At 44.8% G+C, this 18,699-nt stretch overlaps 1 protein-coding gene across 4 annotated transcripts in view; it reads left to right on the top strand.

Annotated features, from left to right (window-relative positions):
- Nucleotides 1-11,495: 11,495 nt before the first annotated feature.
- The window catches only part of CHST11 (carbohydrate sulfotransferase 11), a 187,681-nt gene continuing 180,477 nt past the window's right edge, over nt 11,496-18,699 (top strand). Inside the window, exon 1 of one of the 4 annotated variants that reach the window (XM_053406363.1) lies at nt 11,496-11,919. In XM_053406363.1, the coding sequence (XP_053262338.1) occupies nt 11,817-11,919 (103 nt within the window). In that variant the 5' untranslated portion in view covers nt 11,496-11,816. Of the gene's footprint in view, nt 11,935-18,699 lie in introns of all 4 variants that reach the window. The other 3 variants (XM_053406362.1, XM_053406365.1, XM_053406364.1) reach the window with 3 other exon arrangements.

The raw sequence follows: 18,699 nt of genomic DNA, 5'->3' as shown, positions 1-18,699 counted from the left end.
TCAATCCCTGTTGTCACCTCAGCTCTCATTCTCCATTCCAAAAAAAGACTTCCAATCCTCAGCATTTCACTTGGTGTTTTCCTTCCTTCCTTCCTCTGGAATAAATCAGGTTTGCCACAAGTGGGCCTGCTTATTCTCCACAAATGCTCGGTTTAACACAGCGAAGTCAGAGCTGAAGGAGGTAGTTACCTCGATGGGGACCTTTTGTCTTTATGTTGTTTGGGGAGGTGTTTCTCTATTTGTATGTCTCTGCTCACAATTTCACTCAACCTTGAACCACGCTAGTATTAGTATAGTATTAGTATTAGTATTAGTATGTGTAATATTAACACATTGAATCTGCACAGAAGCAACAGAAGGTCAACCATTATCTGATGGGTAAGGCTAATTACGGTACACCTTATTTGTACAAATGCATTCTGTGAAGAATATGCCTTGGAGTATAAAAGTAAAGAAATTGAGAAAAGTGGGGTATTGTGTATGGATAGAGGAGAAATTCGATCAACTTCACATATAAAGGTGCTATTACCTAATTTGCACTTTCTAAAACAGTACACAAACTGAAACACAGTAATCTTTCAGTCAAGGTCTCTCCCAGCTCTGCTTCGAAATGTCAGGGATTGAACTTGCAACCTAGATGCTCTACCCCTAAGCTATGCCCCTACCTTTTGTTATGGCCTATGAAAGCCTACCCAGAAGTAAGCTGTGCTGTATCCAATAGGCTTACTCAAAGATGGAGATGAGGGAGACATTCAATTCACTTCACATTTAAAGCTGACCTGACCCTACCCAACTTACATGTTCTGAAACAATACACAAACTGAAACACAGATATCCTCCCAAATTCACACATCCGTGAATTTTGCAAAGAGAGACAGTGTTGGTGTGTTGGACTATGACCTGGGAGACCAGGGTTTGAATCACTGGGGCTCAGCTATGAAGCTCGCTGGGTGAGCTTGGGCCTGTCATTGTCTCTCAGCCTAACCTACTTCACTGGGTTGTTGTGAGGATAAAATGGGAAGCAGAACCATATATGCCACCTTGAGCTCCTTGGGAGAAAAATGAGGAATCTGCAAAAATAAAGAACCAAGAGAAACCAAAATCGACAGATTCACCCACACCGAGTGGTATATAAAATGACCTGTCAAATGGAAGGGGGAATGGTTCAAAATACCCAAGGAACCCCATTGTCTGAATAGGTATGTAGCCTTTGCACTAAACAAAAGCTATCTTGAGGTGACCTTTTCGCTGTAATGTGGGATGCAGAGAATGCCACAAAAAACCGATCTACATTTCTCTCACTACTACAGCAAATGTCACTTATGGCCACCTGAGGGGTCTATTTTCTTATTTCCCCAGGAAGTGTAGCGTGTATGTGGTGTATTGTCACCTGCTAGTCTCTGCCTGAAGGATAACCACAAGCTGAGGAAAATATAAATTAAGCATAGCACCACATTTTCAGACACCAGAACTGAATTATTTGCTGTGTGAGTTTGAAGAGAGCATCACAGCCAAGAAGGGTGATGACACCTTAGCCTGAAAACTACACTCTTTCCCCCTCTCCATCCTTATTTCTCTCCCCTCACTGTCCACAGCTTCTCCTGTTTGATTTTCATCCCAGCTTCTGCTGCGAAACCTCCGCTCCACAGCAGGTGAAGAAAGACAAAGGCTTCCTTTGTATGAGAGGAAAGCATCAATACAATTTCAGCAGATGGACGAGGGTTGTTCCCTGCTATTCCTTACATTGACTTCTTATTTACCGGTAATAAAAATAATATTCTGTTTTGTTTTGTTTTGTTTTGATGTTGTAAAGATCACCCTGAGATCTTTGAATGAAGGGCAGTACATAAATCCAATGAATAATAATAGCCAATTATTTTTTGTCAATAATAATATTTGTCAAAAGTTATGATGTTATTTTGGGACGCGGGTGGCGCTGTGGGTTAAACCACAGAGCCTAGGACTTGCCAATCAGAAGGTCGGCGGTTTGAATCCCCGTGATGGGGTGAGCTCCCATTGCTCAGTTCAGTGCCTGCTCCTGCCAACCTAGCAGTTCAAAAGCACGTCAAGTGCAAGTAGATAAATAGGTACCGCTCCAGCGGGAAGGTAAACGGCGATTCCGTGTGCTGCTCTGGTTCGCCAGAAGTGGCTTAGTCCTGCTGGCCACATGACCCGGAAGCTGTACGCTGGCTCCCTCGGCCAAAAAAGCAAGATGAGCGCCGCAACCCCAGAGTCGGTCATGACTGGACCTACTGGTCAGGGGTCCCTTTACCTTTACCTATGATGTTATTTAGTTGGGGTGAAGGGGAAACAAGTGTTCTTTCTCTAATTTAGCTGTAATTCCTATTGGGGCTTTCAATTAATTAAAGAAATGTTAAATGCAAAACCAATAAAAAAAAGATTGTTTTTAGATGGTGCTTGCATATTCCATATCTTAGAAGAGGCATTCCTTCCTCTGTGAGGGAATGCAAGGAGATTGCCTCTTCTAAAATGGTATTACTGTCTGCATTTCTTCTTAGCATTTTTTTTAAAAAAAACCCTGGTTAACATCTATTTATCTATCTATCTGCTCATAAGGTGTCCCTGGTTAAAGGATGCAACTGACACGGCTTGAAGCAAAGGTGGGCAACCTGAGGGCTCCCTGCCGCCCTCGGCCTAATTCTACAGAGGCTTTGGCCTGATTTCAAAAGCCCTCTGCAAGCTCAGGCTTCCAGTGAGAATGTTCTGTTCCTTTCCCAGCAGCCTGCTAGGCAAGGGGGGGGGGGAAGGGAGGCAGGGAAAAATGGTGGCCCTGTTAGCACCGACACTTGAATAAAGCAGAGAGAAAATCCTGGTCAATGTTTACAGAACAAAGTGAACTAAACAGTACACAACTTGAGCAGAAAGAGAGTGATTTTGCCTTTTTGGAAGGTCTTGTTCTGAGCAGGAAGACATAAACGAAACACCCACAAGAGAACTGTAAGGCCAAATGAGCACAGTGGGAATTACCGTATTTTTTGCACCATAACACTCACTTTTTTCCTCCTAAAAAGTAAGGGGAAATGTCTGTGCGTGTTATGGAGGGAATGCCTACGGGTGGCATGCCTACAGATTTTCCTCCTCTAAAAACTACGTGCGTGTTATGGTCGGGTGCATGTTATAGAGCGAAAAATACGGTACTTCCAAAGAGACATGGTGCTATAAGTCTCCGCCTCTCCCTCCCCAGCTATGTTCTACCATTTCAGGGAAAAAACACTTCTTCTATTAAATGCTATAACTGATAGAAAACTGCTCTCTTCCTCTTAAATAATGAAAGCCTACTAAGGTTGCCAGACCTCCAGGTCTGACCTGAACTCACTAAGTTTGTGTGGCAAATGGAGGGCTTGAATTTCCAGGTGGCCCAGAGTGCTAATAATAATAAATACTACTAATAAGAAGAAGACTGTGCATGCAGCTTGCAAAGTTTCAACCTGGCAGGAGTTGGCAGCAAATTGCAGCATAGGCACTCAGGGCGGGGGTAGCTCTGCTCTACCTTCTTCCAATTAACCTCCATCTCCAGGTTCTGTCCCATGACATTGCAAAGGAATGCATCTGTGACATCACCAGGGGCAGTCCCTAAAGCCTCAGGTTTGGACCCTGTGATGCTTCTGACCTGGCAACTCTGATTCAAAGGGACCAGGAGGATCATCTAGCCCAAGCTCCAGCAATGTAGGGATTCTGTCCAACAGCCGTCCCTGGGTGGCCTCTACCCACCAACCTTCTGGTTAACAGCCAGATGCACTGACCCATTATAATTTTAATAATAAACATAACCTCCCCCAATTAACAATGCACAAGATGGCCTGGGAGGGGGGTCGTACTTGCACTACTTGTTCGTTATTTCTGCTGCAGCTTAGGTTGTAAGAATTATATTGCTTATTAATTCCTGTTTCTATTATGTTCCTAGCTGTCTTGAGGGTCTAGTTTTAGAACAAAGTGTAACATGTAAATATTTTAATTTACATTCCAGCAGGAGCAAGTATCTTTCTCATTTCATTTCCTGGCAGCTGGTGGTTGAAACTATTATGGCACATCTGCATCCTGTTCTTCTACCAAGAAATTCAGAGTAGTACACATTCTTATCTACGCTTTCATCATCACAACAACCCTGTGAGGTAGGTTAGGCTCGGAAATAATGACTTGCCTAATTTCACCCAGTGAGCTTCAAATCAGAAGGAATTTTGAGCTTGAATCTCCCCCGTCCTGTTCCAGCCTCTTATCTTGTTGAACTGTGTATTTATTTATTTTATCCACCTTTCATTCCAAGGTTTTAGAGTGGGTCACAAGATGTCAGAAGTTACATAAAGATTAAAAAAAGGAAATTTGCATGGTCATTATGTAATTCCATCCCATTCATTTCAATGTAAAGGAAAGAGAGGGATGCAATCAAATGCATATCATCTGCAGAATGAAAGATGCAATAGCAGCAAATCCTTATTGTATTCGCTGGATTGATTTCCATTACAAACATGGGACAAATAAGTGAACATAAGCAATTTCTTCTCTAGATTCTGTTTCTGTTGGGTTTCTTTGACATCCCCAAGTGTGTATCAAAACAGGCAGAGCTGTGTGCAATCTCCAATGATTTTCCTCTGAGATGAGGGCTGGTCTCCTGTCTACCTTTCATTCTCTCTCTCTCTTCCTTCCAAGTGGGAGCTACTTGATATTTATTGATATAGAAATGCATGTAGCACCTGCTGTTACAATTTTCACAGCTCAGTGTTTACACTTTGCTTGTAAATTGTGGCATCTCAAAGTCTCTGCCCTGTCAGAAGCATGATCGACAGCCTGTTAACATGGTTTATCAAGATAACAGGCCTGGCATTTCCATTTTGTAACAATGACTTGTCACGTTTTGCAGATACAGTATACTTTTGATCTGGGAAGCTGCATTATGTCAGTTTAAACCACTAGTCCATCTAGTCCATTGCTGTCTACTCCAGGCATGAGAAATTTTCGCCCCTTTTGATATTGTTAATTCCAACTCGCCCCAGCCCCAGCCAGCATGGCCAATGGTAAAGGATGATGGGAGTTGTAGTCCACCAAATATCTAGAAGGCCACACATTCCCCTTTCCTGGTTTGTTCTGAATGGCAATGGCTTCCTGAGGTTTTAGATGAAGAGGCAAAGTAGGCCCAGGACAATTGCTGACTGACAATCCTGCGCTGGATGGACTCTGTATAAGATAGCTTCCCAGAAACCTACATTTTATGTCATTTATCCAAAGATGAGCATGCTACCTTCTCCACAAGACATGAGAATTCATTCCTTTATTTTACAGGCCACAAACATGTTGTGAAGCAGCTTGAAAGGGCAATATAAATATGTTTTTCATTTTGAGAAATAAATTAAAAATTACACAGAAGAAGAACTCTATGTTGCCTCTTGGAACTTTACAGCTGTCTTCCCTTCACGATCCATGCATTTGACATATAACCAGCCAGTAGGGAATAGGGAATATTTATGATTAATTCTGGTTTCCCAGAGGAGATTGGATGTTTTCTTCTATTCCTCAACCCTGTGCTTCCTTTCATACCTGGATGGTGCTGACTCCCCCTCTCCAAAGTGCATAGTGCATGTTCTATCTTGGGTATCAAACCTCTACCCCAAAAGGTGTAACCCAGCCCTTCCATTGGGCATACCTAGGATGGGGATGATCTCACTGCTAAGACAGCTAAGACCTTTAGTACTCATAAAAGAAGGATGTGATAATCCCAGTTCTAAGGACACTTCAAAACAAGGATTTCCAGAGCCACCTTGGTGGTTATATAACTTACCCACTTTAATGCATCATGCTTTGCAATTCTATTGGCTGGAGGTAATGTGTGAAGTGATGCCGGAACTCATTACAGAAATGTGGGTTTATATTATTCTGTGAGATCTTGCTGTGATTCATCATCATTCTTCCTTGGCTTGAAAGTTCACCTAGTGTTACCTACCTGTACATTTTATTCAGCAGATAGGAGGGGAAGAAGTTTCATGTTAGTAGAAGCAGGAAATGACTCAATTATTTGCATTTTTAGAGTTCTGTTTCATGGAAATATGACCTTTTGGAGTATGGGGTGGGGACTGTGTTTCCAACACATCCTTGGAAGGAAGAACATAAGAAAGATTGTAAAGCAGTTTGCTAATGGAGTCGCTTGATGAATAATAAATAGCAGGGTTTTCTTAAACGTAGCAATTAACTCACTGCAGAACTTGCATTCTAGGGCCAGAACAAGACATGGCTGCCTCCTAAAACATGTCTGATCTTCTTCTTTCACCTTCTCCTGCAGTATCTAGTGATACAGGCTGCATCATGTGATGGAACTGGACTGCAAGGTTTTCTTCATCCTAATTCACAGACATCAATGTATTTATTGACTGATTGATTAAATTTACCGTATTTTTTGCTCTATAAGACTCACTTTTTCCCTCCTAAAAAGTAAGGGAAAATGTGTGTGTGTCTTATGGAGCAAATGCAGGCTGCGCAGCTATCCCAGAAGCCAGAACAGCAAGAGGGATTGCTGCTTTCACTGTGCAGCGATCCCTCTTGCTGTTCTGGCTTCTGAGATTCAGAATATGTTTCTTCTTGTTTTGCTCCTCCAAAAACTAGGTTTTTGTGGTCTGGTGCGTCTTATAGAGCAAAAAATGCGGTATATCTTCATGTTTCCTCCCAAAGTGTGTGTGTGTGTGTGTGTGTGTGTTTGTCTTAAAGGTAAAGGTAAAGGGACCCCTGACCATTAGGTCCAGTCATGGCCGACTCTGGGGTTGCGGCGCTCATCTCGCTTTACTGGCCGAGGGAGCCGGCATACAGCTTCCAGGTCATGTGGCCAGCAGGACTAAGCCACTTCTGGCGAATCAGAGCAGCGCACGGAAATGCTGTTTACCTTCCTGCCGGAGCGGTACCTATTTATCTACTTGCACTTTGACATGCTTTCGAACTGCTAGGTTGGCAGGAGCAGGAACCAAGCAACGGGAGCTTACCCCGTCGCAGGGATTCGAACCGCCAACCTTCTGATTGGCAAGTCATAGCGCACAGTGGGTTAGCCCTAGGCCTAACCCACAGCACCACCCGTGTCCCTTGCATGTGTGTGTCTTACTCCCAGGTAAACATGTGCAGGATTTCTGCCTTCATCAAGTTAGCTGCTGCAGTCTTCATTCTTCTAGAGTTATTTATAAAAATGCAGTGGAAAAGAGCCTGGGAAGTAAGGGGCCATATTGTGAGACCACCTCTCGCTTTCATTGCTGAAAGGCCTCCTATGGAGACATGTACTAGCTGGCGTCTATTATAGACACACAAAATGCCATGCCAACAAATTTGCAGGTCCAGCAAGGCCAGGGATGATGAGAGCTGTAGTTTCACAATTTCTGGAATACCCTGTCTTAGAGCATGTCCATACACTAAGGCACTTCACTGACAGCTGTTTTCAGGAAAATGCAATGACAGCATTCCTGTCAAGTAGGCAAAGATGGGAGAGAGTTTGAGTCACAGTGCTGCAGTTTTTTACTGCGGTTTTGCAACTCCAAAGATCAGTTTTGCATCATGTTTAGTTCTGCCCATGTTGCACTGTGACATGAGAATAGCAACCCCTGGCTGGTGAAATATAAGAAACATTTTGTGTGAAAGTTAGGTCCCCGATATTGGAACAGTTTCCTAGCCTCAAGAAGGAATTTGCCCATTTATTGGGTAAGAGTGAACTCAAATTAATTGCAAGCAGGTTAGAGCTGGCATAGTTGGAGTGGCATTCGGAGCAGCTGTCTTGGCTCCTCTGCGAAACCATATTTCAATTAGCCTTATTCCAACAACTTCAAACTGCAAAAGTTGTCCTGGACTGGCAAATTGCAATGGAAAAAATGGCAAAAGAGCACTTTGTGAATCAAGAAAGGGCAGCAAACTATGTCAGAGTTTGGCAAACATTTTAGTCTGTACCCTGGTGCCCCCCTCTCTCTCTCTCTCTCTCTCTCTCTCTCTCTCTCTCTCTCTCTCTCTCTGTGTGTGTGTGTGTGTGTTTGTATTTTGACTAGTCTGGGCTCAAATTAGATTTGATATCCTGGTGTGCTTTCCAAATGTAACAACTAATAAATGAGCCTCTGTTGAAATGGGTGCAATGGAGAAACTTCCCCACTTGTCTTTTCATCTCATAGTATTCTGCTCCAATATTGTTTGTTCATTCAATCTGCTGCAATGTTTTTTGTGTGCATAGGATGCATATATCGCTGGTTTTGTTCATGGGGAAAAAACCCCATGAAGGATTTCAGTGTATCTAAAGATCAAGCTCTCTGGATCCCCCCGCTCCCAAGAATCTGTCATGATAATGTAGCTTGAGGAAGTTATGATTTTTCTACATTCCTTCATGTCAAACCATAAACATGTTAGGTCCTGTATCAGCAAAGCCAGCTCAAAGTATTCTGTTGACAGAGAAGACAAATTTATAAGAGTCTTCACAGATAGGATTTATTTCTAAGAATACTTGACATCAGTGAGTGAGTAGAGAATTTCTCAATAATCTGAACCTAAGCAGACAGGAACCCTAATGAGGAAGTTCAAATCACAGTGAAACCTCATGCATGTCCACACAGAAGAAAGTCCCAGGGAGTTGCTATATTTTGAACGGTATTTCTGTGTGCTCTGGCATTCGTCATGGTGTCCCATTGTTCCAGAAGTGGTTTAGTCATGCTGGCCACACGACTCGAAAAGTTGTCTGTGGACAAACACCGGCTCCCTCAGCCTGAAAAGCGAAATAAGCAACTCCAAAAGTCGCCTTTGACTGGACTTAACCGTCCAGGGGACCTTTACCTTTTTAACCTTACTATATTTTAATCATTATTAGTAGTGGTATGCTTATCTACCAGTCACTTTCCTATAGATATGCTCAGAGCAGCACACAGAAACAGTAAACAATACAGAGCTATATATTGATAGATACAGTAGAAATAATACATGTACAAAATCCATTTGACAAATTTCATCAGTTAACATTTATATCCACACCAGCTAGCTAACAAAAACATCAAAATTATTTCCGCCCTAAACTGTTTGATTAATAAGAACAATCACCAAAAATATTCACATTTAGCTAAATAACTGCTAAACTTTCCACTAACTAATCCAAGTTTCTAAAGTATCAACAGTTCAATGGGGCTTAAACTGGATTTCAGCCCCAGAATCCTTTTGATCTCATTCTCCCTCCCCCCCCCCACATACACACACTAAGAAAACATGTTTAAGAAGCATATTTGCCTGTGATCAATTTGTGTACTGAGGTTCAGCTTCCAAGATTATCCAGCTGACTGTGAGAACCTGGCTAGCAATGGCTCAAGAAACCACATGCATCAATCTCAATAACGGTTTCTCTTTAAACTCTTTTTGTTTTACTTGATCCCCCCATACATTAAATGCCTTTGCCTGCTGATGTAAAAAGTCTCTGCCTGCTGATGTAATGTATATAGTCTGCTCTGATAACCAAACACTAGCCTAGCTGCATTTTAGCAAGCACTTTTTGTTTACTTTCTCTAAGTGTACTTATACCCCACTTTTCTTCCAGGGAGGTCAAGCTGACATATATTGTTCTCTCCCTCTCCTGCTCCCTCTCGATTTTGTCCTCAGAACAATCCTGTGAAGTAGATTTGCCTAAGAGATCATCACTGGCCCAAGCTCTCAGCCGTATAGCTGAATGGAAGTTTAAAACAGGGGCTCCTCATTTTTTGCATTTGGAAAATGTATTGCAGTGGGTGTGCAGGACTAGGAGGGCAGAAAGGAAGTAAAACCTCAAGGGAAGAGATCTACTTTACCAACCAGTAGTCATTAAAAGAGAGGAATCAGTGATGAAGAAGAGGTAGCTTCTCTGTGTATCACCCCACACTGATTCAGGTAATACAGTGGTACCTCGGGTTACATACGCTTCAGGTTACATACTCTTCAGGTTACAGACTCTGCTAACCCAGAAATAGTATCTCGGGTTAAGAACTTTGCTTCAGGATGAGAACAGAAATTGCGCGGCAGTGGTGCGGTGGCAGCGAGAGGCCCCATTAGCTAAAGTGGTGCTTCAGGTTAAGAACAGTTTCAGGTTAGGAACAGACCTCCGGAACAAATTAAGTTCTTAACCTGAGGTACCACTGTATATTGTAAGCATTGTGGGTTTACTTCCATCACCAAAGGCAGGGGGAGCGTGACAGATTGTTGCACCAGGTGCAAAGCTTCTGGGGTGCCACAGCAGGTGCCACAACTTTGAAGTCCAACAGAAGGCAAGAGGCAGGGGCGCATGCTGCATTTTGGTGTTGCACAGGGTGCTGCTGAAATTTGAGACGCCAAGGTCTGCCACTGCCAACATCCCATCCTAGTCCAAGACTCTAAGCACTGCTCCACACTCTCTCTCTCTGTGTGTGTGCGTGTGTAATGTACAGTCTTCAGTACATGAGGGATGGAGAACTTGTTGTTTTTGTTCTACAGCTTCCACCATCCTTGACCATTGGGCATCCTGGCTGCGGGCGACAGGAGTTGGAGTCCAACAACATCTGGAGGGTCATAGGTTCAGCATCCCTGATTTACATACACCATCAGTTTGGTCTGCCTTTGGAAGTGGAAATATGCCCCCTTGCTGCTGAAATTTTGCTTCAACAGCTGCTTCACCCCTAGGCCATGTGAAAATTGCGCTCCAAATCATGGTCTATTAAAAAATAAAAGTAGCTGCGTTGTTCCATAAGAAAGAAGAATCCAAAATCCCTACCATTTTGGTGGTCCTAATAGAGGCATTTCTGAAATATTGTATATTAAATTAACTCAAAACCCAAGACTAACATGGATCAAAACTGCAAATGTCACACCTAGTGTGAAGAACTAGGTGTGCTTAATCCCACTTATTTAAATGGCCTTGACTTTACCTCCTCCTTCATGACTGCAATCTGAGGCTGATTCATTTGGAAACAAATCCAATTAAATGGACTACTTGCAAATTGTTTAAACTGGTTTTAATACTGCATTTCTTATATTGATGCATCCTGCCCTGGGACCTCTGGGGAAGGCTGAGTAAGAAATCCCATCATTATCGTTAATAAAAGAATAATAGTTCAGAATAAATGTGCTTTGAGGGTCTCTCTCAGCCCCGCCTGGAGCTGTCAGGGGCTGAACATGGGGCGTTTTGCACGCAGAGCAGGGATGCTCTGTCTCTGAGCTACTGTCCTGACCGTGAGAGATGACTCCTCGCTTTCTTTCCGTTCTCCTACTTTATTTCCTTGAACTCTTTTTTTTTTAGCCCGTTAGGCGATAGGAAGGAAGGGGATTTCTTTCCCGACCCCCATCTCATTCTGCGCGCTGCGTAGCCCCCAGCGCGAGGGAGAGCCGCTTTAGGACCGCGAGGGAAGCCGCAAGACGCGCAGGGGAAACAGCTGGGCGCGACCACCTTCTCGGAGAGGGTGAGGCGCGCCGCTCTCTCCGCGCGAGGTCCTCTTTCGGCGCGCGCCTCCGCCCGCCCGCCGCCCCCGAACCGAGGGCGCGAGTGGTATCTTCCAGCCGAGGACTATCTCGCGGCCAAATGAAGGAGCGCTGGCAAGCTGCTGCCGCCGCTGCCCAAGGTAGCCTCCAGAGCAGCAGCAGCCGCCGAGGAGGAGGGAGGAGGAGGAGAGACCAGCAGCTGCTGCTGCTTCCTCCGCCGGCGCCAACGCCGCCAGCTGAGCGAGCCGGCCGGTCTCGGCGTCGCTGCCGCTCCTCGCAGTCTCCTCAGCCTCCCAACTCTCGGCTAGAGAGCCCGGCCGGTTCCTTTCCCGTTGGCTCTCCTCCTCTCGCCGCCTCGCCCTCGCCTCGCACGCCGGGACAAAGCCATGAAGGCGGCGCTGCTGGAAGTGATGAGGATGAACCGCGTTTGCCGGATGGTGCTGGTCACTTGCTTGGGCTCCTTCGCGCTCGTCATCTTCTATTTCCAAAGTATGTTGCACCCAGGTAGGGCGGCTGCTGCTCCTTCGCTTCTCCTCCTCCTCGCGCGCGCCCTTCGCGGGGACTTGGCGCGGCGGCGGCGGCGGCGCCTGGGGCTCCGGGGCCGGAGGTAACGCGGGTGGCGGGAGGCGAGAGGAAAGTCCGGCGAGGGAGCACCTCCTCCGAGGCCACGGGTGGGGAGAGGGGGGGTAGAGCCGGGTCGCCCGGGGGTCGCTGGCGAGGGGACGGCCAACTTCCGAGGGCGGGCTCGGAGAGGTGGGGATCGGGGTGGTGGGTCCGGGGAAGGAGGCGAGGGACCGAGAGCTCCCTTGTTTTTGGCGGGGGGAGGAATCCCGCCGGCAACGTCGCGCTGCTGTGCCGGGGCTCCGGGAAGAAGGGCGGCCCGAGCGGGGCGCCTGCTGCTGGTGACGGGCTCGCCTCCTTCCTCTCGCCGGCTTCGAGCTGCTGGCCATGTGCGCGCAGACGTTGGAGGAGATCCCAGCTGCGCCGCCGCTGCAGCAGCATCAGCATCGGAAAGGGCCCGGAGGAGACTCCAAACCCCGCAGCCCTGGCCTTTTCATGTACCGTCTCTTCTTCTTGTTGTTGTTCTTGTTCTTCTTCTGTTGCCGTGGTGGTTGCGGGGGGCGACGACTCCGCCCATTATTTTGCCCCTCTGTCTATCTCTCCTTACTTGGAGGAAAGGCACTTTCCTGTAGTGATCAAACTGGGAACGATGGCAAGGTTGCAACGCTAAGCCCCCTTGCTGTCAAGTTAACTCCACGGGACTTGCTTCACGGTGGGAGCATTACAATACAGAAATGTGGAGTTTCAGAAGTTGGACTGATTGATTGATTGGCAGATTGACCTCCAAAGAGGTCAAGGCATTTTACATGGTCCTTCCCTGTTTTGATGGTCACAACAACCCTGCAAGGTAGATCATGATGAGAGAGAGAGAGAGTAGCCCAAGGTCACCCAGTGAGCTCCACAGCCCAGTGGAAATCTCAACCTGGGTGTCCCCAGTCAAAGCCCGTTGCTCTAAGCACCAAGCTGCGGAAACTTTCCCAGCCCCAGATATCCTTGGCTCTCTGTGCCTCCCCACTGCCACTTGCTTCTAGTGTTTTTCTTGCTTTTTACTCTGCTGTATAGCTAGCCCATAGGGACTGCTACCCATAGAAGTAGACAACGGAAAAGCTCTGTAAATAAAATCCATTAATGCATCCATTTAAGTGAAGGACCTTAGCCCAGCGGGGGGAGCATCTGCTTGGCAGGTAGAATACCCCAAGTTCAATGACTGAGTCTCATTAGGGAGAGATTCTCCCCCCCATCCTTGAGAGCCGCTGCCTGTCAGTGTAGACAGTATTGAGCCAGATGGACCAAATATATGCAGCTGCCTTAAATCATCCTCTTTCCTTGACAAGGTGGTAAACTGAGTCAGGTTGTACCACTGACTCTGTATAGTTGAAGTAAAAAATTCTAGCCCACAGTTATTTATCTGGCTGAATTGAATGGGGAGGGGGAGACGGTGGGGGGGAGAGAAATGTTGTGGATTAATGTGGTGGTAGGAAAGAGCAAAGAAGCACAAGCTTGTGTTGTTTCCTGCAAAGTGCATCTCCAACAGGGTGGGCAAACCTTCAGTCGCCCAGAAGAAAGCATGTTGTGAGGAGCTTTAAAATCTTTGTTTAGTTGCATGTAAAATATTTATATCCTGCCTTTCCACCGGCGGTCTCCAGCAAGTCTGGTTTGCAAAGCACCATTGCCTAAAGAAGCTGGATCACTGCAGCGGCAGAGAAGGAGAAGAAAGATCAACTTGCCTGCTGTTACATATATGGGGTTAGGGACTGGAATTCTCATGGCTGGATCAGGGAGAGCCTTGCTGGCAACGCTTGGTGGATTCATCGAGAAATGGGTGGAAATGATCAGATCTGGCTGTCTTTCTTCTTGCACTTTTTTTGGGTGTGTGTGTGTGGAGAGGGGAAGGGTTTGCCTAGGACGGTGTCACTGCTGTGGCCAGATTGTAGAGTGAGGGTTTTCAGAAGCCACCTTTATGGCAGTGGCTGTTTTCCCTTGTAGTATAGCAGATTAGAAAGAAGCCTTTCTCAAACTTGGTGCCCTCCATATGTTTTGGACGACATCTCCCATTAGTCCTTGGCAGCATGCCCAATGGTCAAAGATGATAGGATTTGTAGCACAAAACATTTAGAAAGTGCTAGCTTGGGGCTAAACTCTGTGCGGCAGGTAGCTAGCTGTATTCCTGCCAGGAGGTAGAATTGTACTGGGGACTAGTGGAGAAGCTAGCTTGCCAAATTTGCCAAGTTTGGGTAGTCAGACACGACAGCTGGAGTGGGGAGAGTCATGCATCAGACTAAATATCTTTTTTAGGCTGTTGCTTAAGCTTCATATACTCCGTAGGGTGCTTTCCAACCAGGGTTCAGCATGTTTATGGTTCAAATTCTGTACACACCTACCTAGGAGAATTGATCTCAGTGGGGCTGGTTTCTGAGTAGACTTAAAGAGGGAGGATTGCACATTTAACCACTGTTGCTTTCAAGGAGCGGGTTAAGTAGATGCTCAGTTGTTTCCCAAGGAAAGCAGAGACCTTTAAAGATGCTTAACTTTTGCCTCTGCAGAATCTTATTCCCCTTTACTCTCAAGTAAGCCTCACTGATCACTGAAAGGAATTCTACGTTGAGTTTATGTGCACACTTTCTGTTATTCCTACATTTCTGAAATGTTTGCCATGGTTCAGTAGTATGCATTTGTAATTGCTATCAGAAACTGCAAGATTCCAGAAAAAACAGTATCCACACACATCCACACATAGGCAATCTTCTCTTCTATCCATAACTCATTATAAATGCTTTTCTGCATGTGTCCTTTCTTGGCTGTGAACCTATGATTGGCTTTCCTACAGCGACAAGGGCAGGGGAGGATTGCTTGAAAAAGAACTCGCTTTTCACTTACTGCCTGCTGTCTTCTGCCTTACTGTTTCTCCCACGATGCACTACAGAGGATGTAATAGAGAGATTTTTTGCCACTTGCCAACTGTCAGTTTAACACAGCTGATAAGAAAGTCTTGCCAATTGTTCCTACAGCAACAGGTTTTTTTTTATAAAGTATTTTTACAAGACTCGCCTGCCTGTTGCTGTGTGCATGGATATCGTAACTGGTTGGGAATTTTTGCAGAATTGTACTGGTCAGCTCTGTGGACATGTTCTGCTTCTAGAGGGAGTCAGGTCCCCCCCCCCCAGCAATTTAGAAATGCAGGTCCTGAACACACTGTAGTGGAATCTTTCACCAGCTAGCTTAGTGGCCTGTGCTAGAATGCATGTGAAATAATTTTACTGGCAATTGCAGACACTTTTGGATGTTTAAGTCCTGTCTTGCCATCAGTAGAGCTTATATTGCAGCTTGGTAAATAAAACACCCCAGAATACTCTTGCTTGAGCTGTTTGCATATATGTACCTTCAGGCACTTCTCCAACAGAGCAGGCACAGTGAATCAATGCAACTGCCCTTTTTATATAAAGTGTAGTGAATACTAGAGATTGTGAACCAAACCAGAGCAGAGACTCCCTTTTTTAATTGTGAGGGAACAATATCCCTGAGGACATCTTTTTTGGTTTTTTTGGAGGAAGGTACTTCCTAGGCATAGTATTTTTAAATAACTGTATCCAGTTATACTGATAACCGATGATGACAATTCACTTGCTACACTTATCTTATTTATTTGATTTCTAGCCCATCTTTCTACTGAAACGGTGCCCCAGAATGGCTTACCTATTAAGTCCGTAAATGGCTAGAACTTAGTAAGAAAAAGCACCACCCTCCTCAAATCAACAGGAGTCAAGAGTGCTTGATTTGATAGATTATGTAGGGAGGGCCCTTTTTAACATTCTTGATTTCAAAGCCTATTTAAATTTCTATAATGCAGCAAAACCTGGAAATCTTAAGTCACATAGTTTTTACATGTAGTATCTATAGACCCTTGGGCATGGTCTGAAGGCATATGATATAGAAACCTTTCTGAAGCTGTGGTGGTCTAGGTCAGACATCCCCTTCCACTCCATGTACATATTAATGTGAAATAAGCCAATGGATGCGTTCTGCAGTTATTTATTCAGAGCGCACGCTGCATGCAAGGGAATATTATTCAAATTAATGGCAGGTGCAGCGGTTCTGTAACTTTTTGCACTTGTACTAGATTGGAAAATGCTATTGGTATATGGGGTGTCATATCTCAGGCCCACAAATCCTGGCAGCACAGTTAGCACAGCATTTAATTATTCTTGTTTTTAATGAGTGGCATTTCAGTTTTCTTGGTACCTCCCGCTGAAACTCTGAAGGTCATAACTTACTGTTTTGTGGGGTGGGGTTTTAACATTTATTCATATATGATGGCAGGTGAGTGTGGCTTGGCTGAAACATATTAGAAGTGGGAGGGTTCTCTACCGTTGATTTATTGAAATGTTTTAACTTAATGGGATCCCAGAATTTTGGCCAGGAAAAGCACCACCTGGAAAGTGCAGAATCTAGGCAGCGTCCAATTGTTCAAGTTATAGGGAAATGGCTCTATTTTTATATTTATTTAAAATCACCTTTTTTTTTACTATTCCACATTGCAGACCAGCTTCGGAACTGATCACAATTAAAATGCACTTGAAAGGGCAACCAAACACCTGCTTTTAACATGCTATTGTTTTTATGCACAACTTGTACAAACACATCTAAACGTGTAACCCATTAGTCTGACATTAAACTCCTAGTAAAAGCCTAAGTGAACAGCTGGCTTTGGAAATTTAACAACATTAGTGCCATTTGTATCTTTGTGGGAAGGAAGTTTCAGAACTGGGGCTCCACCATCACTAATAAGGCTCTCCCATGTTTTTGCCACTGATTGAACCACAGAGAAAGGTAGTGTGATCATGAAAGCTTCCTTGACTGATCTTATCTCACAGGCTGCCCTATAAGGGAGCAGTCAGGTCCCAGGTTGTTTAAGGCTTTGTATTGGAGTAGGAGAACCTTCTAAGACTACTGTTCAACACACACAAACTGTGCACATGGTAGTAGACCATGCAGCAGCTCTGCTGATTGCTAGGAAGACCAAGCAGGAAATTAATTGTCGGAGCATCCATTTGTCCTGGCTAGCGTAGTTTGACCTTGGGGAAGGCAATCAGACTGAAGATATGAAGCAACTTCCCCAGTGTTTCAGAGAGGAAGCAAATAATTTCTGGGCTAAACAGGTTTTGTGAAAATCTGCTGCATTCAGACAACCCAAGTATAGCAGGCTGGGTGTGGGCACTTCTGCAAAAACTGTTTTGGTGCCCATCTTTAAAAGGTGTGTGCAAATTTATCTCCATAGCTGGATTATGGTTCTGAATGAAAACTGATCGCATTCAGCAGGAAGCATCTTGCACTCTTAGCCAGTATGAGATGTGTTGTCTCTTGACTCACTCTGAAGAAGCCTCTTTCTAAAACCCATACCTCTTTCTTTCACATTGCTCCTATCCAAAATAGAGTTTTATTATAAACTGAGTTGTCAGGATAGTCCAGTGGGGCCTGACAGAACATAACAGGAAAAAGAAGCTAGACCATAGCCTTTGCATTGATTCTCATTGGATTAAATCTTGTCTTTGTTTGGTAGCTTCATTGGGAGAAATAGAGTTGCTTTTGAGGTTGGTGCTGATGCAATCAGTGGTGTGCTCTCGGTCCTCCAAATTAAGGCAGAGGCTTGCTTTGGGGGGAAAGTGCAGGATACAGATTGGTTCGGTTCTGTGAAGTCGTAATGGTTATCTGGCTCCAATCTGCATGACTGCATAAAAAGGGACATGGCTAGCATTAAAAAGCCAAATTGTATGAAGTGATAGTTATCAGGTGATTAAGCTTAAGCTTTCCCAGCTTGGGTCCAGTTGAAAAGTAGTGTTTTTTGTGTGATAAGAAGGCTCTGCCTGTGATAGCTATGCTGGCAATTTTGCACAATTGAGCCACTGAAATGATTAATTGCATCTGTTGCAGTGAGAAACATGGCTGTGTCGTTCTGCATAAAGCCCAGTTGTAACTCTAATCAAGCGAACCCTCACTAGTGGAGTATGCCATATATGGTTGGTTTGGAAATATATTTTGTGTTCCTTATGTCCTCTAGTGTTGGTGTCATGCTCTCTTAAGCCTCCTGGATCAAGCATATATGCTTGTATATTTTCCTTCTCTATTTGCTTGCATTTGTCATATTTTTCTATTAAGTTCGAATGCTAAGAAGCTTGGGTCTGGAGCCTCAGGTTCTAGACCAGGGATGGGGAATTTTCAGTCTTCCAGGTCTTGTTGGATGACAGTTTCCATAATCTCTGACCATTGTCTATGCTGGCTGGGACTGATGGCAACTGAGGTCCAACAACATCTGGAGGGCCACAGCTTCCCCACACTTGCCCTAGAGAGGAAGGCCACCCACAATCATCCCTAGATTGTAAGGCTGTATCAGATTATTCACTCTACAGCAATCCTGATAATTTCAGCATAAGGCATTGGATGCTTAGATTACAGGAGAGAAGCTATTCTGGGTCATAGCCATCAAGACCAGACTTGTCAATCTGGTGCCCTCCTGTACTACAACTCGCATCAGTCCTAGGGCCCCAGCCGGCATAGCCAAGGCTGATGGAAGCTGTAGTCCAAAATATCAGGAGGCCGCCAGGTTGGTAAAGGCTAGACTGCTGTGATACAAGCATTCATAGGCAACTCTACTTTATCAAATGCATCAAAGAAAGTAGGCTGCTGAATTAATACTGTTCCAACTTTGCTCAT

This window comes from Podarcis raffonei, chromosome 10 (assembly GCF_027172205.1).
Source record: "Podarcis raffonei isolate rPodRaf1 chromosome 10, rPodRaf1.pri, whole genome shotgun sequence".
NCBI classification, from domain to species: domain Eukaryota; kingdom Metazoa; phylum Chordata; class Lepidosauria; order Squamata; family Lacertidae; genus Podarcis; species Podarcis raffonei.
Note: the sequence above shows the minus strand (reverse complement) of the source record. Positions and strands in the feature narration are given on the sequence as shown.